Source organism: Cheilinus undulatus, linkage group 10 (genome assembly GCF_018320785.1).
Source record: "Cheilinus undulatus linkage group 10, ASM1832078v1, whole genome shotgun sequence".
NCBI lineage: Eukaryota > Metazoa > Chordata > Actinopteri > Labriformes > Labridae > Cheilinus > Cheilinus undulatus.
The window spans coordinates 42,822,235-42,847,907 of NC_054874.1; the positions used below are offsets into that span (position 1 = coordinate 42,822,235).

General features: G+C 40.2%; 1 protein-coding gene across 1 annotated transcript in view; it reads right to left on the bottom strand.

The window, feature by feature from the left end:
- The window catches only part of ankrd50 (ankyrin repeat domain 50), a 66,426-nt gene extending 41,301 nt beyond the window's left edge, over positions 1-25,125 (bottom strand). Inside the window, exons 1-2 of the mRNA XM_041797284.1 lie at positions 24,887-25,125; positions 18,859-19,961 (exon numbers count right to left, since the gene is read on the bottom strand). Coding sequence (XP_041653218.1) covers positions 18,859-19,364 — 506 coding nt within the window. The 5' untranslated portion in view covers positions 19,365-19,961; positions 24,887-25,125. The remainder of the gene's footprint in view (positions 1-18,858; positions 19,962-24,886) is intronic.
- Between the last annotated feature and the right edge of the window lie 548 nt (positions 25,126-25,673).

Below are 25,673 nucleotides of genomic sequence, written 5' to 3' on the forward strand. Positions count from 1 at the left end.
ATGTACCAGTGAAACATCAGGTGTAGGTGAATGCCAAAGGTGCCACACAGCGTGAGCCCTAAACATTTTGATTTAAGCCCAAAAAGAAAAAAAAACTAACCGACTGTCTACTTCACCGCTCATCTCTCTGCTCCCTTTGACTCTTCCTCTCTTTGCACAAGAGATACTTGGAATTCTTTGCAAAAAAGCTGTGCATATATCTGCTCTGGTACTGGCTAAACTGGGTTTGAAAATATCGGCTTGGGGGAAAAATTGAATATCATGCATTCCTAATCCACATCCTTAGAATTCAGCACATACTCATTTTGAAATGATGTGAAGTGTAGCATCTGGTAAGCTTGATAAAGAAAAGTTTATTCTCAGATTTCTCCATTTCTTCAAATCTTCTCCGAACTCCAGCCTTGTACTTAAATTTTCTTTTCCATGTAGTGTGGACACTCTGCGGGAGAGAAAGCAGTGAAAGTTCTCCAACCTTTACGCTCCGTCATGATGTGGCTCAGCCTTTCAGAAACTCAGTAAATCACTCCATCAGATGGCTGTAGCACGCAGGGAACCTGCAGCGCCATCTGGGAGCCTTGCCAAAAGGAATGTCCATCCACAGGGGTGACTGTGTGAGTGCGTGTGAATGGCTGTGTCCGAGGCCTTGCTGCCTACTGAGACAATCAAATCCACAGTGACAGCAAGTGGCACAAACAAAGAGTCATTCTTCTCTCACAATCCAGCTACTTTTCGGGCTGTCAAAGAGTCAAAAGACAAGGATGGCAGACAAAGAAAACTCCACTGGATACTGGAGCTGGAGAGAAAACAGGCTGAGGAAAAGCTGATTAAGTCTGCTGGACCAACCTGCTGCTTACCTGAGCCAGAAAATTTAAAGTTATTCTGGTACTCTTGGACATTTGTCCCAACTATTCTGTTTCTCGCACAAGCTGACAACAGAAGCCCGAGTTGATGCCAATGCTATTTAAGACATGAAAAAAGGGAAAGAAGGGGGGATGTGAAATGCTTCTAATGCACTCACCATCTGTCGTGTTGTGTTCAGGGCGGCAGCGGCCTCCGCTCCCACAGCAATGTGCAAAGTGAAGCTTTCAGTGTGACGTTTAGTGAAGATGTCGAGGCCGACAGGGCAGCACCGGGCACCGAGCCAGCACCTTACAAATTTACACAGCTCATTTTATAGAGCCGACGCAAAGCCTGAAATCCATGCCACATACCCAAACACAGACCACACTCACACTCATAAACACTGGCCAGGATACAGCGAGAGATCAGGAATACACAAAGTGAAATATCTATCCCGGTCAAGCCCTGATGCTGCTCTATTAATGGAAGAAAGGCCAACTGGTAAGTTGAGCCCTCTGCTTTAGACAGATCACCACACAGAGCGATACTGACAATACTTTCCACTATGATCAGGAGAGAACCAGGGAGGCCTTTTCATTAGAAGAACCCCCACCTCTCCATTTAGTCTCGAGTCGATTTGGAGGAAGCCTGCTCAGCGTCTTTGCAACGTCAGGAGAGCTTAGTGCCACGGAGCTGAACGACAAGAGCTGACTCATGCACCGGCTCACCCAAAGTGAAAGGGACGACTATCTTGCAGATGCTTCCCTAGCACTTTCTTGTTCGATTCTTGCATTATGCATAAAGTTACTGCAATCATCTTGTTCAAAGCAATCACACTGATTAGGACAATAAGAGTTAGTGGTTGTGAGAGCAAATGTTCAGGCTCAGACAGATTTTTTTCTTACATCAGCCATATGCTCTCTCATTCCCCCCACAAGCTGTCATCATCTCACTCCAGATTGAACATAAACGCCAAAACTGAGGCTTTGTTACAGTTTTCACAAATGGGTATTCATTGACTAAAGCTTGTTTTTATAGCTTTTAACAAATCAAGGGATGGATGTAGAGTGGTTACACAGGAGCAGACAAACTTATTTGCATTAATTTGTGCTGAGAGCCTTTCATTAGATTGATAACCCTCTGAGGATACCAACCTTGCAGCAATAAATTGGGCAAATTTGAATTGTACAAAATTGGCTTTTCTCCATTTGTTTAAAATGACTAAGTGGAAAATTTGCCAGTATTTTGTAAGTTATTTTTAAGCTCTAATGCCTGTATCCTGTCTAGATACAAATGTTTTTAAAGCAACACTGAAGCAGCATCTCCCTGACATTATGCCTGACCTGCAAACATACGACTGAGTTTGCTGTAGGAGTGGACTGGAGTCAGAAAATTTCTTGTAGTTTCAAACTAAAATGGAAATTTGGCTCTTTTGCTAAAATTGTTGCCTTTAAGAGTGGCTCTAGTCTCTTAAAGCTGGCTCACATAAACATAAAACTCCTAAAACCTTCCTGGAATTTTCAGAGTGGGCTGCATGTGAGGATTTAAAAAGCCAAAATTTTATTCCAACATCCGCTCAGCCATCAAAAAGATGGCCAAGTAATTGGAAAAGGATCCTAATTATGAGAAATCTACAACATATGGGTAGCTGTTAGACAGCTTTTTCATTAGTGGTGTAAAATAAACTGATCTGAACTCACTAAATGAAGCCTAGTTTATGCAGGACATGGTAGTCATACACCCAGGCTTGATCAGCTGACAGCCAGCTGATCCTAATTATCGCCTCCCAGCTCCCACAGCCAATCACAGCTCTTTCCCTAAACGCAGCAGTGCATTTAAATGACGTACTTCACTCTAATCCCTGCTTACATTAATGCTGATGCACCATGCTGCTGCTGCTGGCAAAGCTTCACCTCCTCCACCCCAGCCTCATCCTCCTAAAGCTTGTTGCACCCTCATATTCAGATTCATGCTATGAATTCATTGATTTTGAACAAATTTTACTGTATTTAATCCACTTTATCATAGATGTATCTATCCATATGGGTGTCTCTAGCTATGCACTCCCTGGAAAATCAAAGCATGCTTGACTAACACAGAGTGCATCTTTTGAGCAGAGCCTTCTCTGCCAAGTTAAACTGTATATTCGTTTTGCAAAAAAATGGTTAAATGTATGATGAATGTTCCTTACAGAACTGGTCTGTACATTAAAGCTCTGAGTGCATCAGTACATGGAGCCCTGCATCAGTAAATGTAACATGAATCAGTCAATGCACTGGTATTATTTAGAGATTCATGATAACTATTGATACAACTAAATTATTGGCTGATATTGCATATATTTTCATTATTCTGATAATAAAATCTTGATCGATATAATCCACAGATAACTACACATTCGAATACAGAAGGCTGTGCAGTGGTACGTGACCTGCTGTTAAGCCCCAGAGAAGATGAAGAAGAAGAAACCTCAGCGCTGAGAGGCAGAAACAGACTGTACGTTCTTAACAATCTTATATGTTTCTGACATGCTACCTGGTGCAACATGAATCTCATGACGTATCATACAACATATGCCAATATACAGGAAATAAATGCCACATCAGTGTGTGTCATCTGTCTATGCCACCAGTGCCATGGTAAACAATGAAGCAAAGCTGTTGCTTGTAGCGTTTATATACTTATAAAAACATTTAACACCAAGATTTTCCTTCTTGTTGGAATCCCACAAACTTCCACTTTCAATCTAATGCTAACTTGTTTGTTAGTGCCAGTGTCACGGTTATTGTTAAATCATTTCTTGCAGCATTCCTATTGGTTGGTTAGTCTACGTATGTTGTAGCAGCAGCAATATTGTAAGACTGTCATCCTAAATTTCTGACACCATCAGAATTCTATCCCAGGCTATTTTTGGTCGAAAGGGCATGACAACGGGCGTCTGTTAACCTGTTTCACAGTGCAACATAGTATAGCTGTTTTAGAGCCATGGCAAAAGATATCGCACAGTGTATACCAGGCTTTAAAGCAGAATAACACAACAGTATTTGTAAAACACACCCCACAATTATTCCCAATGTAACCAAGGGCTTAATGCCGACCCAGTGCTGATTCAGCAGGCGTTTGAAAACTGCAGAAAGTCTGCTAAAAACTCCCAAAAGGTAAAAATATTAATGAAAAAATCAGCCCGACAGTCTACTGTTCGGTACTCTTAAGATGTATTCCTTCCTGCTGTTTTTGATGTGGTTTCATGCACAGTTGGACAACCTTAGGAAGAGAAATTTAAACACAGACAACACCATTATTTTGTATTAATGGTGTGCTAAAGATTGTTTACCTATAGGGCTTATGTCAATGAATATTTAGAATGTTTATGAAAAACAGCAGCTCTCTTTCAGCTCTGAGTTGTGCAGAAAAAAAATACCCCAGGAGTCCACACAACCATTTTCACTTACTAAGCATTACAGTGCCTTATATCTGCTTAAATTCCTGGAGTAATTTGCAGCAGCAGGCTTTTAGTTTCTCAATCTTTAATTAAAAAAAAAATCTTATTTTGAAAACTACCAATATGAGAATAACATCTATGCCTACAAAATATATCCAGCTGTTATTTTGAAACATATCTCATGTCAAAGAAATATTGTACCTTGGGTGATACCAGAATTGCAGCAGGACTTATTGTGACTTAATCTAATTTTCTTTTAATTACCCAGCCCTTTGTACTGTTTACTCTACCCTTAAGAATATAAAATAGCATACTGGCTTCAAAATGGATGTTTTCATGTTCTCATTCAGGTGTTTATGTAAGGGAGACAGTAATAGCTAAAAGTAGATATGAATAAATCAAAACTCAGCCCTGCCTCCAATCTAAAAGCTTAAACTCTCACACGTGTTAAACTTCAGGTCACACCTCAGCCAGTCATGTCAAAGCAGGTGTCTTTCACAAGCTGTCAACAGCAGGAGACCTCATAAAACAGGAAGTCAAATCACCTTCACACTCTCCAGCACTATCTTAAATGCTCTGGTAAGTATTTAAAAAGTGTTTTTTTCTGCTGATCTTTAAAACATGCTCGACAATGCAGGAATCTGATCTCAGCTTAATGGGTTTGCGCAATCGATTCAGTGATGGATCCCAAGCAGACAAATGCCTCCTGCTGTCTGGGAAACAAAGTCATGGAAACTGCCTGGGACAAATCAGGGGGGACTTCTGTAAACAAAAAACAACAGTTTCTTTTTAAAAATGAGCCAAAAATGGTTTCATGTGAGGGACCCTCACTAAAGTCCTATTAAAAAAAAACACATCTGGTGATCTTTAATACGAAGTCTCATGATGTCTTGGAGTCTCAACATTACAGTCATGGGGCCAGTCGTGAACAGTGATCACACTGTTTTAGTGATGGCGTTGAAATCCAGCTCAGTCCCCACCCTAACATTACATCATGCCAGCCTGTGGCTGTTGGAAAGCCAGATTCTTTCATAACTTCTCACTCTAGGTTAACCTATCCATTCAGGTTTAGGTTACTAAATAAGCAGACTCCAAAACAATGAAATGTATGAGAAATTTCACATCTTCATTTGGCACTTTTCTATCCTACTAAAACCTGTTAATGATTTCCCAGAGTGTAAACATACTGCACACTTCTTTTCTTGGCTAACTCACAAACCCAAGATAACTATTCCAAATCCCCAAGCTCTTCCCAACCCAGACGAGGTGTGCATTCCTGGCCAGCCATCCAATACTGTCAGAGGAATCTGAAATTGCATCCCTTTCAACCCCCTCCCTCTCCTCCAAGCTGACACTCCTGCTCTCTCCTCACACACAAAAACACAACAGTCAGCCCACATGGGCGCAAACCTTCAACACACCGAGAGGTGAAACTGTCCAGTGCCAGCCAGGTCAAGACTTCCTGGTAGGCTTTTCTTCAGTTTTAGAGATTTTCTGTAGCCAAACCCAGCAGCGTGAGCAGTCAGGCGCAAACATGAACATCGCAGCAGTGTAAAAAGAATCAGAAAATGATCTTCAATATTCAAAGATTCAACACTTATTTTCTACATCTTCCTTTTGAGATTTCTGTCTTCATCCTTGGTTCTCATCCCTGGTTTGAAGAGGGCGGATTTAAAATGAAGAAAAGGTGATGTCACACATGTGTGTCATCCAATCAGAGTCGAGGCTGTGTTCAAATCAGAATGCGATGACAGCTGCGGGGTTGTTTGCTTACGCTGCCAAACCACTGTCAATCATACGTGATCCAACCGCACCCACACAGTTTTTATGAAGCAGATCCACTGTTAAACTCTGCACACATCATGCCTTCAGTTCAGCTGTAATTGGTGCTAACTTTGCAATGAATGAGCAACAATTCAACCTGAGTAATTTATCAAGTAATGGTGACAGGATCAACCACTTACATTCTGGAAAAATTTCTTCTTTTCTTGTGTTTAAATCATTTTAAAGTGCTTGCATTTCTATTTATGGTTATCAGACTAGCCAGATAGGCAAATATAAGACTTAAATTAACCCACAGATCTTTGCATTAGAAGTACTGCACTAGAGCAATTTTTAGCATCTCAGGAAACTGATAATTGAAACAACATCAGCTTAAAAAAAATAAAGTCAGTGAAAATTCTGAAATTGAACTGGAAATGGTAAAGTACAACAGCAGTAACAGTGAGTTTTTGTTTTTGAAGAGACACCTTTTACAATTCATGTATGAATGGACCTGTAATATAACACTCACCGGCCACTTTATTAGGTACAGTTGTTCAGTTGCTTGTTAGCACAAATAGCTAATCAGCCAATCACATGGCAGCAACTCAATGCAATTAGGAATGTGGACATGATCAAGACTACTTCCTGAAGATCAAACCGGGCATAAGAATGAGGAGGAAAGGGGATTAAGGTGACTTTGAACGTGGCATGGTTGTTGGTGTCAGATGGGTTGGTCTGAGTATTTCAGAAACCGCTGATCTGGGATTTTCACACATAACCATCTCTCAGGTTTACAGAGAATTGGCAGAAAAAGGGAAAATATCCAGGGAGCGGCAGTTGTGTGGACGAAAATGCCGTGAAGAGGCAGAGGAGAATGGGCAAACTGGATGATAGAGAGGCAACAGTTACTCAAATAACCACTCTACAGCCTCTACAGTCACCAGATCTCAATCCAGTAGAGCACCTTTGGGATGTGGTGGAGGAGGAGATTCACATCATGGATGTGCAGCCGTCAAATCTGCTGCAATGATGTGATGCTATCATGTCAAAATAGACCAAAACATCTGAGGAATATTACCAACACCTTGTTGAAACTATGCCATGAAGAAGTAAGGCAAAAGGGGATCCAACCTGGTACTAGCAAGGTGTACCTAATAAAGTGGCTGGTGAGTGTATATCAGCACCAATGATCAGCCTGGCCAATAATGGATTGATCCTCTTGGATGGACACCCTTAGATTTCCACACGAGAGCTGTTTCCCTGAGATTAGTGTTTATTTTACACACTTGATTTTCATCAGATCAGTCCATGGGGTTAAAAAAATAATCCTCTTAAAATAATCTAGCCAACTATTTCAAAAGTTTGTTTACCTCAGCATGCAGCTGCAAAGGGTTAACTGGTTTTGTAGGAAAATCAGTGATCAGTATTTCTCCACTAGCTCTTCACATATTTATGGGGTAAATGATTATTCTCAAGTTACAAAATCAAGTTATTACAAGTTACTAGATTGTCCTTATGAATGAGTCTAAACTTGCATGCAGTCTGTCTTTATGAGCCACTATTATAACTATTACACAAGCCTGAGCACCCACATATATGAGGATTATTTACTGCGTGGGATAACAATAATATGAATGAGTTATGTTAGCCTACACAGGCATGTAGGCTCATCCACAGACACACAAACCCACACATATACACACAAACTGTCCGCCGGTGGTGTGGAGACAGAGGCAGCCCTCAGATTGCTGAGTCATCACTGCCGCCGCACCAGTGCTGCTGTTTCTCCTCATCTGCTCGACTGGGGTTGATGCGTCACACTGGGAGCCTTTTCTTTTTCTTTTTTGGTTTCTAAAACGCAGCCCTAATCTGCAGCGAGTTTTCCACAACCCTGCACCACATGAAAGGCACGGGGAAACCGCTTTCATTTAGAGTCCTTTAACCCCGATAATCAGGGGCGCCCCATGTGCAACAGTCAAAAAGTCAACACAAAAGGGAAAAAAACCCCAAAGCTCCTCGAGCAACTTCATTAAAATGTCTTGGATGGTTTTCCTATAAACTAAGATCTGCCCCTAAATCAGAAAAAGAGAGGCAGCAATACTTTTCTCCACATTTTGGAGGACTTCTTTTAAAATCATCATCTTCTATCTCTGGCTGTATATCTGAAGCATAGCACACTCTACCAGACAGTTTTGGGCCTGATTAAAGATTATTTTTGCAAATTTTACTGAGGTGATTTATAACCTCTAATCTGCTAGAAAGATGATCATAGCTGCTCTGATTTGAGACTGTAAATATGATATAATTTCAGTAAGGTGGGCAGGCATTAGCAAGATTTTTGTATTGTTTCAGAACAACAGCCAATCTGGAAGCAAACTGACTGAAGGGGGAAGCACAACAAACACAGCCATGGTGATAACAGTAAACAAAAGCTTAAAGTTGGATGAATGTCGGGAATGGAGGACCAACTTGTTTAATTGTGGCATCAACACAACCTGTCCTGTAAAACAGTGTTTCCCAGCCATTTCTCCTTGGAGCGCCCCCTACATGTAGCTAAGAAAAGCGGAGCCCCACCAGGACCCAAGAGAGAAGGAAAAGTGACAAACTGACACCTAAAATCAAGCTAGATCTTAATTGTTTTACTGATAAAACCCAAAAGAGGCCTAGATAGCTTCTCTCAGACTTTAGGGTAACAGAGATGCTGTACATTATGATTCTATTTGTTAAGCCATGTTCCGAGTCAAATATAGGTAAAATAATTTGCGACTCTGCACAGTCAGTCCAGAAAGCTCACACTGGTATCGGATCAGTACCCAGTAACGGCCGATGCCCAGCACCTTGGTGTCAGAATCGTATTGGGAAGGAAAAAATGGTAGCAGAACATCCCTAGTTAAAGTAAAAATCAGAGATGGTCATGTGACCTGCTGTAGTTTGGGAGATTTATTCAACTAGAAAAGCACTCAGAGACCTCCACCATTAGCCCTATCTCCCAATAGTGAAGAATCCTTTAAAAAATTCCTGGATCCAGATGGTGATCCAGATCACTCCCAAAATCTAATCAGTTCTTCCTTATGCCATTCTGACACTTCCTGAAAATTTCATCAAAATCTGTCCAGAGCTTTTTGAGTTATGTTGCTGACAAACAAACTAACAAACCCTGCCGATCACATAACCTCCTTGGCGGAGGTAATAAAACATGTACAGTAAGTGGATTTAAAAGGGTAAGAAGTAAAACCTGAAAACTGGAATCGGCCAATCAAATTATAATCAGTATGTCTCTGATTTATTTACTGCAAAGGAAAAACGTTTAAAGAGAACATTTCCATAGATTTCGCCTTTTCAATTTGCTTTAAAATCACACAACATTGGTGCATTTGATTTTAGAGTGTCCAAATTTTTCTCCTGCTGGAGCACGCCCAGACCCCCCTAGAAAGTTTGGCTCTCCCAAAATCCAGTGGGAAACACTGAAGAACTGTCGTGTTTAACTGTAAAAATCCTTTACTGTAAGTGAGTTGTGTCGTGCAGTAAAGCCAAACAATATCCTTCAGTTTAGTGAAGGCCACAAGACTAGATCTATTAGTATTTTTGTTGGGTTAAATGGCACTTCTCAAATGTCAAAAGCTTTTTATTCTTTTCTTTATATAAAACAAAGTTTTTCAAGAACTGTTCAGTTTAACTGCCAGAAAGAAATCAACAGTTTTTATTACTTCAGTGCAAAAAAGTCCAAACTGAAGCTTCAATTTCTGCTGCAGACAGGCCGCGGGAATAAAACCTCTGCCCAGAAACTTCATGTCATGTTCACAAATTTAAGACCCACTCATTCATCATTTCTGAAGTCTGTGCCCTTTAAGGAGAAATAAAAATGTGTCCAGCTGTATTTCAAGTCTACCTTCTGCTCTGTGGCAAACAGCCCGACGGCAGATCCGCATAGTGTCACACCTAAACTAAAGGGCGGCTTTGTCCCATCAGCAGAAAAAAACCCTGCTGCCTTTAGTTTGACCCACATACCTGGGTTAACTCCACATTTTTTCAGCCTGTGTTTTTGTTGAGAAGGGAAAGAGTGAGGCATGTTGGAGAGAAGAAGGCTGACTGGTGGTTTAAAACTTGCATTAAAAATGAAGCGACTCCAGTCAAAACACAGCAGTGACCTTTGATAAAGCGAACAGACAGACTGATGAGGCCCAGGAATGTACTTTGGCTCCGTTTAGAAATAAAATCCTTGATGATAAACCTGAATTTCAAGTGTCATAGCCTTCAGATAGTACTGGTGGCTCTGGATTTGTCCCAGCCAAGCAGACAATGTACCCCAAGTATCAGGTTTATCGTCTGGACAAGATGTCATCTTGTCCTGGTAGATTTGGAGCAGAAGAAAAGCAGAGTGAAAGGTGAAACTCTTTTATCTGAGAGACTGTGGCTCATGACCTTTGCTGACAGACAGCTGCTCTGCTAATGCATCACGTTACCCTAGTTATACAGACAATTAAAACAAATTCTTGAAAAGCTGGATCAATGCAGCAATATTGGATTAAAATTTCCATCTAAAGCTGAAACTAACTCTTGTTGTCACGTGCCATTAATCTTCACTACTTCTAATTTATCTGATGGAGAGTTTAGTCTATAAATGTCAACAAATTGAGAAAAATGCTCAAAACAAATCCTGAATTCATTATTCAACTGCCATGTTTTGTCCAACAACAGTCTAAAATCCAACAATGCTCATTTATAATAATCATTCCATTTTGTCGATGACAACAATCTCATCCTTCTGTTGCATCCAAAAATTTAAACTTAACTGACAACTTTTCATTAGAGCACTTCAGGGAAGTGTGACATGACAAGTGACAACATGGTTGCTTTCACACATGCACAATACTCCTGAAAACCTCTAGAAATTTTGGGGATAAGCTCTACATGTGACTCCTACGTTATTTGACTTTGCAGCCCTCTAGTAAATTGTATAAGCCACATCCAGGTAAGCTGGAAAACAGCAGGAACTCTTCGGACATATGCTAAATTTGATTCCCTCCTTTTCTAAGATACTGATACAAAATACTGCTGAAAAGCACTGAAAGATTGGTTGCTTTCCATTCACTGGGCTTGTTTATATCCAGGTGTGAGCAGGGGGGCTAGGCCCTCTAAATGGGGGCTTCAACTAATCTATGGCTACAGTCCAGGCTAGTGGCGAGCTGCTGCAATTGAGTTGGAGGGTAACATTTGACCAGTATCAAAGGCTTAAATCAGGGATGCACAGATGAATTGGGTTAAATTGTTAACAGCATGCATTGGCCCGGTTTACAGACATTAGCCCACCATTGGTAAACAACGTTTAGCGACGCACGATTTTAGATTTTTGGCGATATCAGATTTGCCAACATTTACAGATTCAGTTGAGCCGATATCGATATTTAAATATGTTTTTCATAATTAAGATTTCAGTCCTTTGAACACAATTTGAGGATGAAAAGAGAAAGACATGTTTTTTTTTTTTTAACACAGAGTTTAATTTTAAAGAATGAGGATGAATAAAGAAAAAATATCTCAACTTACATTGGTCTGTTGGTCCAGCCTAAAACTCCACTAATTTATTATAAGGCCAAATTTTGCAGTCAATATATGCTGATATTCATGGCCAAAATATCTGATGTAAATATCAGCCAACAATTTGATATCTGCCAATAATATCGTGCATCTCTAATAATGTTACAAGAAATGATGTCAGCTGCAGATTTTTATCAGTTGTGTAGTATCAGTTTAGTACTAGCACCCCTAACCAGTGGTCATTAAACAATTTAAGTGCCAACAATATCTATGGGATTTATGTCAATATAGCCTCATGGCTCTCACTAATGCTACTGATTAAAAACAAGCTTGTTGGAGGTCCTAACATGGCCATAGACCAGGGGTGGAAAAGCTATGGCCCAGGGGTCAAATGCAGCCCACGGTCCATTTTTGATTGAAATATAGCCCACATTAGTCCATGAAGCTTGTGCTTGATTATGTTTTACATCAAATAGTTAACAAATTGGCAACCAAAATAATAATAGATATCTTGACTGATAACCCTCTGATGGATTACTGCAGCAAATGGCAGCAGCAATGACATTCCTCTACTTCTCCATACTTGTCTCAAGGCCTGACTTACATTGCTCTAATCATCTTCAAGCAGCAACACTCCTATTAAGTTTAGGACATGAGCTGTCACAGTTTTCCCTCTCTGTTGCACAGAGCAGCATCCTTATCCTGACCAGGAGCAGAGCCAGAGGTAGCTGGGCCAGTCAGGGCCCCACTGATTGGCCACCCCAAAATCTTTAAAATGATTGGTTATTTGCCTTGTCAACTAGAAAATCAACTTTTTAGAGCTAATGCCTGCCGATACAGAAAACATGCCAATAACATTGTGCATCCTCACTTTTGAGTTCATGTGTAAACAACTCAAGCAGATTTTTAGGGGCAGCCTGCCAGACACGTTCAAAAAATATTCAGGGGTGAATGACGGCTCTTATTTACCTTTAAATAGACATTTTCAGAGCTTAAAAATTCACAAAATCAAAAGGGGAAAAACTTTCTAAACTGATATAAAAAGGTAATAAAACAAAAGACTGAAAAGGGGTACCTTTCAGAAAAAGTCAAAGTGAACCTTAAGAGGTTGAACATCTGTTTGGTTGTGGAGTGAGGGGTTGCAATGGAAATACCAATGATGTCATTGCACAGAGTGGACGTAAACCCTTGTCTGAACCAGTTTCAATGTACTAACACAGGACTGATGATTACCATCAACAAACACACTTGTTTGTCTTTGACCAGGCTAAAGAATTTGACAGATCCTCGCATTTACTCACTAGATAACATTTAAAATGGAGGCAGAGATGTTTGTGTTTAACAAGACCCTTAAAGAAACTTGTATAACATTTATTGTGTGAAACACAAGCCTGATTTTGTTCAATCAAAACTAAGTATGCACCCCTCTTGAGTTTTCAGACCTAATTTTAAATCCTAGCTATATTGTTGAAGTAGTAGTATGTTACACACCCTCCACTTCTCACTCTGTTCGAATTTTTTATGTCGTGGCCAGATACAGTCAACAATCTCTTCTTCCTGGAGCCAGATAGCATCTTGAACAGCAGGGGAGCCGCTCAGATTATTTGTGTACAACAGAGCCTGGAACGCTTTTACACCTGAGATGGTGATAAGGCATTCACCCAAGTGCTTATTTGGCTCACAAACAAAATGTGCAGTGATGATACGCCTTGTGTCTTTGTTGTCCGCAGATAGAGGGCCTGAGGTTTCATGTGCTGCAGAGAATCTGCTCCATGAAGCGAGGCTGAGCAAATATGATTGTCTATGGGGGGGAAAAGGGGGACACTGTAGCCTGCCAGAGCAGAGCTGAAGTGAAGAGACCGTCCATGCTGGGTTCAGCCAGTGTATGTCCCGACGATAACCTGCCTTTTATCTGAGAGGGTCAAACTGATGTCAGCGTCGTCTGCAGAGGCCGCATGATTACGAGCAGATGACAACAGCAGTGCTTACTTCCTTGGGAGCGAGCGTGTCAAAAAAGGGAAAAACGCAGGCTGAGCTGTTGACTCTGGTGAGCGTTTAAAAAATGATTTACCTTGCTGAACGTTTGACCTACTTTTTCCACCCTGTGCGATGTCGAGATGGTGCAATAAGCATCACCAGATGGCCAGACAATAAGTGTGTGTGCATTCACTATAGGGCTGGGTGATATGGAACAAAAATCATATCTCAATACTTTTAAACAATATTGAACCCTTCTTTTTTCCAGTTAAGTCCTATAGACTCCATTTTCTTACACTTAACATTTGCAAGGACCTTTCCAATTCCACTTCTACAAATGTTGCCAATGTATTTGTGCAATTTAGACAGGAGTGTCAGAGGATGCATTCACACTAGTGCCACTACAGCAGGATGAACAAAACAACAACTATGGACTTGTATTTTGATTTAATTCAGCTACAGAAGAAAAAAAATTCTTAGTGTACAGAGCTACTGTGTTTACAGCTGCTACTCTGGCTCCGTTTAACACCACAGCCTGCTTCTTTGAATCTTCATGGGCTTAAAACGGGCCAATTTTTGGTAAAAAAAAATGGATTTCAATACTAATCCTTAGACATGGCTCTCTCATACTCCACTATTGTTTGAATTGCTTCTTCCAAATAGGAATGCATGATATTACTGGCATATCAGTATCAGCAGATATTAGCTTAAAATGTTAATTATTGTATTGTTAGACACGAACATTTCTGCTGATATTTATATAAAATATTACTTTAAAAATCTTCCTATATCAGCTTGGATATTGGTCGTACAAAGAAGTTAGTAGAGTGGCTGGACCAACAGACCTTCAGCTCAAGTCTTTTTCTTTATACATCATCATTCCTTACACTTTAAGTCTGTTTTAAAGACTAAAACTTGTTAATTTGTCCAGCCTTAACCTTTAAATTGCGTGTTTTAAGTCTGAAGTTCTAGGTCATTGAAATATCAGTATCGGCTCAAATTAATCTTGAAATATCAGCATATCCAATTTTGGCAAAAATCCAATATCATGCATCCCTATAATCCAATTTTAGGTCTGGGCCCCTAAGGGGCACCAAAGATCTCAAGGAGACTTTGTCTCCACAGAAGTTTTCAAAATTTGATTAGCTTAAATCAAATAAAAAAAGGTATTTCTAAAAGTAGATAGTTATACAAAGTGTTTTGTTATGGACATCCTTGGAATTTATCAATGAAACATTGAAAATTTGGTAAAATAATCTAATTGTAATTTTTTTTCCCAGTATTGCATTTGCAATTTGATGTGCGATTATTTCTTAAGTTCCTAATATTATGTTTTTACCAACAAACACAAGCCATAAATCATTTTATGTTATAACCAACACAATCGTAGATAAAACTACAGCTGAACATTTTTGAAAAATATGTATTTGTGATGGTTTTGACTCGTATTGCGAATTGGATAGGAATTGATGTATTGAAAGGAGTTGATTTTTTTTTTATGTAATTCTCATATTTTATAAGAAAAACATACAAAAAAGTTGTTTTTTTTGTTGAGTATTCTAAAAAAATGCCCCTTGATGATTGCATAATATGTAATGCATAACATCTGCAAAATAAATAATCAAATTAAAAAACTGCTATTTTGACACAAATTTCAGGTTAAAGAAATATTGTACCTTCAGGGATTTGAAAATTGCAGCAGACCATATTGCGATTTAATCAAATTTTGGATTAACTGCCCAGCCCTATTGTCCGTGTAACATTGCAGCAATTGTACCATACTGAAGTACAGCCTCTTGTGTAAACCAAGACACTCACAGTAATCAAACATCAGTGTCAGATGAGATCTTGCACAGTGCAAGTGCACCCAAGTAATTCTATTTTTGCTGTTTGGTATCAAACAAGTGTCAATCTAATTTGATTTTTATCCATAAATAAAAATCAATTAATGATAGGAATGCATAATATTATCTGCATAACAACAGTACTGGCAGATAATCATTAAAAACTCACTATCGGTAACAGCAGATATGAACGTTTCTGTTGAAATTAAATAATTTATCAGCCATATTGGCAAAATGCACAACTGCTCCTCCCTCAGCTTGACACAGACTTTCTTCTCACGAGACACTTTTCTTTTTTATGAGTAAAAAAATGTGTGTATGTACTGGTATTGGAATTGGTATTAGCTAAAATGAGTTTGAAAGTATCAGCCTATCACATATCAGTTAAAAATTGAGTATTATGCATCTGTAATTATGCATTCATATAGAAAAGATATTTACAATAGGCTTCCTTTTGTTAAAAAGCTTATTACTGTTGGGGATTCTTACTGTAAACAATGTGAAGAGGTATGGAACATTTTTTGTCTTTTCAAATCGACATAAACTACATGAGCATGAACAACATTGTTTACGCCTGTATGTAATTCAAAAATGCAATAATACATCTGAAAAACGTGATATACTGCCCAGCCCTACTGTGTATAATGTTGTGATGGTGCAATAAGCACCACCAGATGGCCGGACAAGTCTTGTGTGAGTGTGTTTAGAGCTGCATTCCTGCCTGTGTTGTATACACTGCTCTGACCTATACTGTGTAGACGAGTAACCCACATCCACACATGCTCACGTGCAGCTCCCTTTAAAGCCCCAGCCTACAATAGCAGACCATCTTGATCGTGTTACATGCCCGGGCATGGCGCTGGAAGCCGACAAGCCTACTGTACTTCAGTTTCCCATGTGCTCTTCATCTTTTCTGCAGCACACTCATTCAGGTCAGTCAGTCAGTGAGTCAGTCAGTCGCAGTTCAAAGACCCTCCCCTCCTTAAGTCTCCGGCCACCTGAGCTCGGCTACGACTTAAAAATATCTGACCTTTCCTTGAATCACAAGCCAAGCAGGGACAGTCCCACCCAGCCTGCCACACCAGGGGGGTAAACCAACAAACCCATGACATCAAATAAGAGGAGAGGCTGCTGAGGCAGAGCTATGCGGTGAGTGTGAGCAGTCAAAAAAAGGGGAGGGGGGAGGGGTGCGTCAGGGTCAGGAGGTGGAGAGGGAAGGGGATGGAGGGGGGAGGGGCTGGCTTTGCATTTTACAATTTGAGGCAAGGCAAAATTCCTGGATTTGGGGCTTTACCTGAGCCTGCTACTGAGGAATGGACGGAGTAAGATGTGAATCCTTCTGTATCAGGTGGCGCTGATCACAAATTTGGGTTTTGGAAAGGAGAAGTTGCCCCTTTTTTCTTTTCCAGCAAATCATATTTCAAGTGAATTCATACAAAGCCAGGACAACTGGTTAACGTTATTCATGATAAACAAGCCCATTATGTTTCAGCAGAATCTGCTAAATTCTCTTTTCTCAACCATAAGCCAAATCACAACGATATTTTTAAATCTAAGGCTGTAACTAATGATTAATTTGATTATTATTATTCTGCACACTCATTTATTGACTTTACAATATTTTGTAGGGCTGTACAATAAATCACAAAGTTATGATATTTGCAAAAGAAATAACATAATCTTAGAATATTACTTGCTGAGCATGTTCACAATTTGTTCATGTAGACATGTATATAATAATCATGTTTTAACACCATTTTGTTTAAGTCAGATAGGGGCTAAAGGAGCTTTTAGTCAGCCAAAAACTAGACAACTTCCAAAACCTTATGTTTAAAAACGTGGGAGACCACAGACATAACAGCAGTTTCAATTTCAGTTTGCATCTCTGAATCCCTGAAGACACACAACAAAAAACTCGGCCAGACTGCATGACCACACAGCTGTCGTCTGTAGAAACGATCTAACGAAGATTTCTTTCACAATTACAAGATTTCACAGAAAACTTGCATGATAAAATGTGACTTTAGAGAGAGAGAAAAAAAAAGTTACAGCCAAAATCTTAATAAGTATGTTTGAAATCCTGGCTGAGATTAAGGTAAAGTTGTGTTTATGCTCGTGAGCCATAAAAGCATGCAAAAGTATGTTGATGGCACTACCTGGTCTGCTCACTCTGCTCATTGTTGTGGGTATTTCATCCAACCTTGAATTGTAAATATCAAACATGGTGATATTTCAAGGTGAGGTCAGTAAAACTCTGATGCAGGAAGGAGCAGTAATCAATTTGACACCAAACACTTGAGTATTTTTCGGACAAATAATCTTTGCAATGAGCCTGGACTCAGGACATGAGCCCCTGATTTCAGGACTAAAAGTTGCGCTCATGTATGTGTGGCCAGCTTTAGTGGCAAAATGCACACCATTAGGATCAACATTGCTTCAAAAGAGACGATAAATCGGTGTTGTGATATACACTGTAGCCGGAAGGCGCAGAGAGCTAACATGCATATGCTAATATTTATTTGTTTACTCTGTGCATTACACAAGTATGTTTGTACCTTTTTAGGTTTTCTGAGTTTTGATCTTCTGCCTTTTTTCACCACAGAAAGAAAAGATATTGCATCACTATTTATTTTTCATTATCATGCAGCCTCAATGTTCAGTCTATTAAATGTCTAACAATCAGGATAATGACTCATCAAACTAGCACTGAGCCAAGACTGATGTCTTTCACCTGAACTTTTATGAAAAAAAAAAGACCAAAAACCAAGATTGATCCCTAACAAAATGAAAAAAAAAATCAACAAATTCTGAGATTAATGAGGCTTGAAAAGGAAAATGTTTTGACATTTTTGCTTGCTGAAATGACTAATTCACTTGCAAAATGTCTGCCAGCACACTAAGGCTGAGCAATTAATCGAAATTTGGCCCAATGCAATTTTCAAATTTGCAGGAGGTGCAATATTTCTTTGCAGCAGAGATGTCATGCTCTACAGATTAAGCAAACATACAAGTGTCTTCATTTGTAAGAGCCTGTAAAAATCCTCTGTTTCTTCTTTTTGCATACATTTTTCTTATCAAAATTAGGATAACATAAAAAATGATGTGCCCCTTAAATACAACAATTCATACTTCATATGCAATGGCAATAAAAATGATTGCAATTAGAGGTTTTGTTCAAAATCCTTAAGCTCTACAGCAAATACTCCTAATCAATGAACTGTTACAGCTATGTATGAAAAGTGATATAAAACTTCCCACAGTTTTACTTGATATCCAGCACAGCATGGACAACAAAACTGTCATTATTTTACAGTCCTTCAATCGACTTCTCATCAGTAATAACTGTATTGATTGGTTCCTTACTGCTTATCACAGGAATCATCTGGCTCTAGCTGAGTGTGACAGCAGGTCAGACAGTAGAGGGTATGTTTATGTGTGCTCGTTCATCCATACCTCTTGAAAGCCTCTGTGGGGTTCCTCTCACACTCTCCAGGCTGCAGAGTGCTCTGCACAGCTGGGTCGCGCACCTTCTCCTCGTACCCCGGCACCAGCCCACTGCGGCAGATCTGAGCCACCAGACCTCGGATGAACCCTCCGACGCACAGCGTGTCCGAGTCATCCGCCCGGCAGAAGTGATAGGCCAGGCTCTGCTGCTGCAGACCCCGCTGTGTTCCCTGCACCGACGTGGGCCACAACAGCTCTGTGCACAGTGCTGTTTTCCCACTTCCTGGACCCCCAACCAGCAAAACCCCCCAGGAGCTACCTGCCTTTGAGGATCCTGTCGTCAAGGTGCCAGGGTTAGATGCACCCCCGCCGGGCGCCAGTGGGGGCTGCTTACTGGGAGCGCTGGTCACTCCATTGAGGTTGTTGGTTTTCTCCTGGAGGCAATGCTGGATCTTGTGGAAGACCCACTCCCGGCAGTAAAAGCGCTTCCCCTGCAGCAAACTGGTTTGAGCCATTTTGATATAGTGCTGCTGTTCCACCTATTCCTCCTCTTCATAGGGGTCCCTTCATCCCCACCCTCACATTTTCAACTCCAACAAAGGCTGGCCATAAATCTGAACATCCATTTTGGTCTCAGAAAGCAGGTTGCAGTCTCTCTTTTCTTCCTCGGTGTTGATGTTTGGAAGAAGAATGCAACTTCAGCAAGAGCGGAGAAGAGAAGCAGATGGCAGGAAAAGCAGCCACGCTATGGTGCGTTTCAGAATATCTAGGTCAAAATAAAAAAAAGGAAATCAAAATTGAGACTTAGATTTTCCACCAACTTTTTCCACAGCTTCCCCACTGGTTGGACTGAGTGCTCCTTGTTATGATGAGTGTGTTGCTTTAGCATGGCGCTGGGCATGGCAGGGCACCTGGCTCTTGAGTGCATCCACTGGCAAACTCGAGCCACCGCCGCTTGATGCAATTAGCCATGGAAGCTGCTGATATATTTCCGCTGATGCATTTCAGATGCTACCGGGGGTGACCAAAGCGCGTTTCCATTACATTAACGCTGAAGAGGCTGCCAGTGCAGAGTCAGTTTCTCCAATAACATGCAAACTCTGGCTCTAGACCTGGAAAAAGGAAGAAACAAGGGCTAAATTAGGGCAGATTTTCAACACAACTGTATACTACTGCACACATTAACAACCCAAGTCAAAGAGAAGTTTGTTCAAAGATAATTTGAAGTCCTGGAGCTGCAGTAGTCTGCAACTACTTGTTATGATGCACAGTTCTGTTGTGGATATTTTCAAACCTGCAGAGACGAGTTAACTCTATTCCTGCAGTGTACAAAAGGTGGGTATGTTTATTTTTCTGCGCTTTTATCCTCCACAACCCACATCACCGCCTGCCTGCTTGCCCTGCAACTAAATTCTTGGCAAGGGTTCGTCCAGTTTCTCTAGTCTATCCACTGATCCCCCCCCTTCCTTCCTATGTGGCTTTAAATCCCAAACAGTCCACATCCGTTCTGAACTGTGGGGGTGGGAAAGTCCAAATGGGAGAGGACCCCCACCTCTCTCTTTCCTTTTCTGGACCGACAAGGGTCGTTTACATGGGCGGAAGTGGGAACCTAAAAATGTGGTTAACAGCTTTGCAAGGTGACAACAATCTTGCATGTTTTTAGTCATGGGTATGGAATAACCCCATGAGATCCAGAAATGCTTTTTTGTCCTCTGTTAAAGTTTTTTTTTTTAAAACCGTTTTGGTTAACAAACTAAAACTTGCCATATCAAGGACACCCTAGTCTTTCCAATGAGATTTCATTTGTTAAGTTGTGTCAGCAGCAGCAACTTAACAGCCATACTGTATGGGTGCAAAAGAGGTCAGGAGATGAAAAATACAGATTTGTGCTAAATCAAAAGCAAATGATTGATATGTTTCAGATGGAAGAATGTCTTAACTAGCTTTCAAAGTGGTTTTCATTGATAGTGAACTTAAGTTATTAACAATGTGCAGTTGCGAGTATACACAACAATAATGCAATGTGCAATTATGGTATAATATATAAACGGTATAATGACTGTTCTGTCTTATCTATCAGTGAAGTGCAGAAAATGATAGTTCTGAAGTAAGAATTTCTCTGCTTAAAACATATTGAGTTATTTTGAAAGCAGTACTGTACAAACTTCAGGTTCTGTACTTTTTTAGTGCTTCTTCATGTTTAAACGTTCTGGAAACATGTGTTTTTCCTTTGTGGAAAATAAAGGTACCTCTACAAACTGCAATAGTGGAATTTTTGTAAACCTAAGTTCAGTCTGGAACATTCTAGTCATACATTTAACTATTTTATTGCAAAGTGGATATACAGTTTTACTTGGCAGAGAAAGCTCTGCTCAAAAGATGTTCCCTGTGTTCATCAAGCAGCAGGCTTTGACCTTCCAGGGAATGCAGGGAAGCTAGACACCCCCATATGGACAGATACATTAACGACAATGTATATTAAAACCAGCGGTATTTCAGAAGAAATTAATCCATACTAGCATGAATCTGAATATAAGGGTGCAACAAGCTTTGTGCTATGAAGGAGGAGGCTGGGGTGGAGGAGGCCAGGATTTTTGCCAGCAACAGCAGCATGGCGCATCAACATTAATGCAAGCAGAAATTGGTGTGAAGTATGTCACATTAAAAACACCGACGTGCTGAGAGAAAGAGCTGTGATTGGCTGTGGGAGCTGGGCACGATAATAAGGATCAGCTGGCCACAGCGGATCACAGCTGGGCATATGAGTACTGTGTCCTGCATGAACAAATGCTAGGCTTCATTACCACTTCGTACAAAAGTAACAACAGCCTCTTATCTGATTTTGTAATTGCACAGGCTGATGTAGTGATAGTGATTTGATTGACTGTGCAGAGCTAGTCTACAGGCATATTTTGTGTACTCGAGTGCACAAGTGGTGGTAAGGACCCTAACAGTAGGTTGTTGATCTCTACTCTGGGTCGCAAAAAAAATTTTTCGAAAAAAAATATGTGGCATAAAGTCTATAATGTACAGTAGCCCTAGGTGAACTTAGCAATTTTTTTCAGAGACATTTCAGTCATTTTCAGGATTTCAACCTTTTAATCTCCTTTTCTCAGGATAATAAAGCTGTTTTCTCCACAATAACATTATTCCTTGAGAAATTGCCCGTATTTCCATGCTATCTTGGGAAAAGAGAATAAGAACAAAACATATAAATGCATGCCCTTCTGTAACCATGCACTTTTCAAACATTTTGTCCCTTTTCTTAGGCATGTTGTCCCATCTTCGGTCCAAATTGCCGCATTTTCCATGATCTAAATTTGAGTGGTTGGTTGTTTTCTTTAAATTTGGGTCGCAATGTTGCATGAAGAGGTGGTGTTGGGTCCTGATGCACAACCAGTTGAGAACCACTGCTCTACCGTAAGATAAATGCTGAGCGCAACAAATAAGGTCTTCAAACCTACTTGCCAACATCAAAAAATAACAAAAGTACCCTACATGTCAGTATCATCCATGTCTCTTTGTGCCTCAGCTGATTCAGAATCCATCCCCTCTCATAATTTCAGTTTAAGTAACTTCCAGCGTTTTACAGACATGGAGTAGTCAGCCTGTGTGAAAACTTAGCTTTCAAGGGGATTACAAAAGGGATTTCTTCACAACAAATACATTAGTTTCATGTCGATGGAACCAGTAAATAAACATCTTCAACTAAAAAAGTGATAAACTGATATATGGTTGAAATAAATCTAAAATGTACAGGAAAGTTAGATGTTGAATCAACATAGTAACCAGCCGTAAGTAAGTGACTAGTTGGCTGTTTTCGCAAAAAACTGGCACTTCTGCAGAGCCCTGCAACAGCTGCTCAATATTAATCAACTCTGATGCTCAGTTTCACTTGTCATGTAAACAAACAAGCAGAGAACATGACGAAACTGGAAACTTGCGACACTACCATACAAGTATGTAGGGGTGTAACAGTATTTCTTTTCCTCCCAAAAGGTCACAGTTTGGGGGTCGCTGTTCGGTTCCTGAAGTCACACAACAAATATGTCTGAAATGAGAAAACAGCAATCATTGTGGCAGTATTTACATGCCAATGTAGGTGTTAGTAGTGCTCCTAATCGCTAATAAACAACCAACTTACAAGAGGAGAGAGCATGCACAAAAAAGCATGATGATGAGAAGTTAGCTTCAGTAGCAAGAGCAGCAGAGCTCTAAAATCTGCAGGCACACTTCTCTAAAATGCATGCATTTTAATTTGCATGCTTTATATTCTACATAAGGAGGCGGCTATTCATTTATGTGTTGCTTTTAATTTTGCACACATCTTAGTTTTATGTTACATTATAAACACCACAGGCTGTTATGGGTGGTTCATACATGACACTAGATGGAACAAACTTTAAGCAGCGCATCTGTCGGCTAGAAATGAGGAAAACAGAATTCTAAATGCAGAGGGCATTTTTGCAAAGGACGCTGTATGTATAATGAGAATCATAACTTTCTGGTGAGGAAGACCTAGTGAAAAAATGGATCGAGTTTACTTTCAGATGTCTAGTTGTCACAGATTAATTGAATTTGTACTAAACTGTGACCCCAAAACACAGGTAGGAACCGAACGGTGCCCTGTATGAACTGTTGCAGTCCCAGAATGTAGAGCCCACGATGGCGTACGCCACTACAGCATGGATTTGAAACACTACTCTGAACCAGACTTGAGGCACAGCGCATTTCTGCAAAAGACTGGATGATGTATAATCAGAATCTCAGTTTTCAGATGAGGAAGACATGAGTGAGAAATGGGTCAAGTTTACTTCAGATGGCTAGTTGTTTCGGAAAGGACCGTTCAAGCTGGTGGGGATTTAGTTCAAGTGGTTTCATTTTAGATGCAGCACATGGAAATGAAAAAAAAAATGGCTTCAAAAGTCTATGGCTGGCATAAGGTAAAACTTAGGAAAACCTGGATTTAAGAGGTTCAACATATTATTGTCTCTTTGGAAGTGTCTATAGCCTTTTATTCCGGGCATTTCTGTTGTCAAAAAGATAAGTTATTTATGAAGCTAAGCTAAAAGTGAGAAATTATCAGAATACTTTAAGGATATTCAGTTATGCTTAAATTAACTAATTTGAAATTCAAATAACAGTCCATGATTGTTTTAGTAGGAGCTAATGTTGCAGAATGTGTTTGATGCAGAACCAGGCAAAAATAAAGGAGGACAAAATGGTTTGAAACCTCAAAGGACATGCCAGAGAATATATCAACTAGTGTTAACATTACATTTTTTCATTAAACATGTCTTTGTTTCACCCCACAGACTTCAATCATTACTGAAATACTCAAACTTGAATATCTGGGTCTCAAGAGGATAAGCTTTAAAATTATAAAGAGCATTAAATTTGCTCTACTTGGCTTGATTTCTGATGCCTTTCGGCTAAATGCAGCTTTTATTTAGCTCATCATCGCTGCCTAATACTTGTGCCTCTCAATAATGGAACAAATGCAAATATTACCCAGCCTCTCCAGCCAAGAAAGCACACTCAGACAGAAACACATAGACTCACACAGAGTCTTGCTGGGTTACTTTGTAAGGCTGCCAAATAACAACACGAGCAGCGATACATTTCCACCTTTCTGTTTTTCTAAGGCGCTTCCTGCCTCCACCACAAAGCCGATAAAATAAATGTGAAGCCTATCAATGGTTGTGTGTTCCGAGGCGGAAGAATAATCTATGAGAGCAAAACGACACCAATTGACTCCAGTGACTGAAAAGGCAGCACAAGTCTTTTGTATGGCCAGACAAACCTCACCCATTTCACATACAATTTACACCTACGGGGGGCTTTAAACCCCAGTCCACAGCAGCTAACAGTTGCATGCACTGAGATGGAGAACTACTCTAAATAAAGGTAGCCGTTGAGGTTGTTGCAGGAAGCCGAAACTGTCCTGAAACTTCAATTTAGCCAATTGAAGAGCGTTTCTCTGTTCTCGCTACAGTTTCAAATGTCTCACATCCCCAAACGGTTTTCCCCCCCTCACCTCTTGCTGATGCTTCTTGTTGGTTTTGGGGGGGTCTGGTTGCTGCTGTCCGTACTCAACACCCTTTCTGTCGGCGTTAAAATCCTCAGATAAACCCCTCCACCGTTTCGCCCGGTTCAATGAAGTCCGTATTTCTGCGTTTGAGCGACGTTCATGTCTTTCTTTGAGTCTTTTCTTTTCAGTCGTGTCGGCTCCTCCTGCTGCCCGACACAGCTCCACTGCGAGCCTGCCGAGTGACTCTCCGCCTCCAAACACTTTACATTTCTCCCCACTGCATGCAGAGCACACACACATTAATGAGCCGCGCAAGGCCTTATGGGACATGTAGTTCCCCCCTTCTTTTCGCCATTATTGATATTTACCGAGTCTATGAAATATTTGGTCATTGCAAAGCGTTTGAAAATTATTTCTTACTCCCCCCAAATGCGAAATTAATAATAAAAGGCTCTTGTCTCATTTAGAAGACTGTATTTATTGACATAGGCAAAATAATAAGCCAGGAGAAGCCTTACTTTATATCAGCCAAAGCCTATGGTACAGTTTTACTGTTTTAAATCATTTTTTGTTTGTTTTTGTTTTTGCTTTCTGCCTGCATTTCTTGACAGATGGGCTTTTACAGGACCCAATCATGGTAATAACAAACCTAAATTTCTTTGATTTTAATCACTGAAAATAATATGATAATAATGTTTAAAGCAATAATAATAGCTAATAATATTTTTATTACTATTACTAATAAAAACTAGGGCTGCAAGCAGCATTGAAGGGTCCTCAGACCAATCGCCAG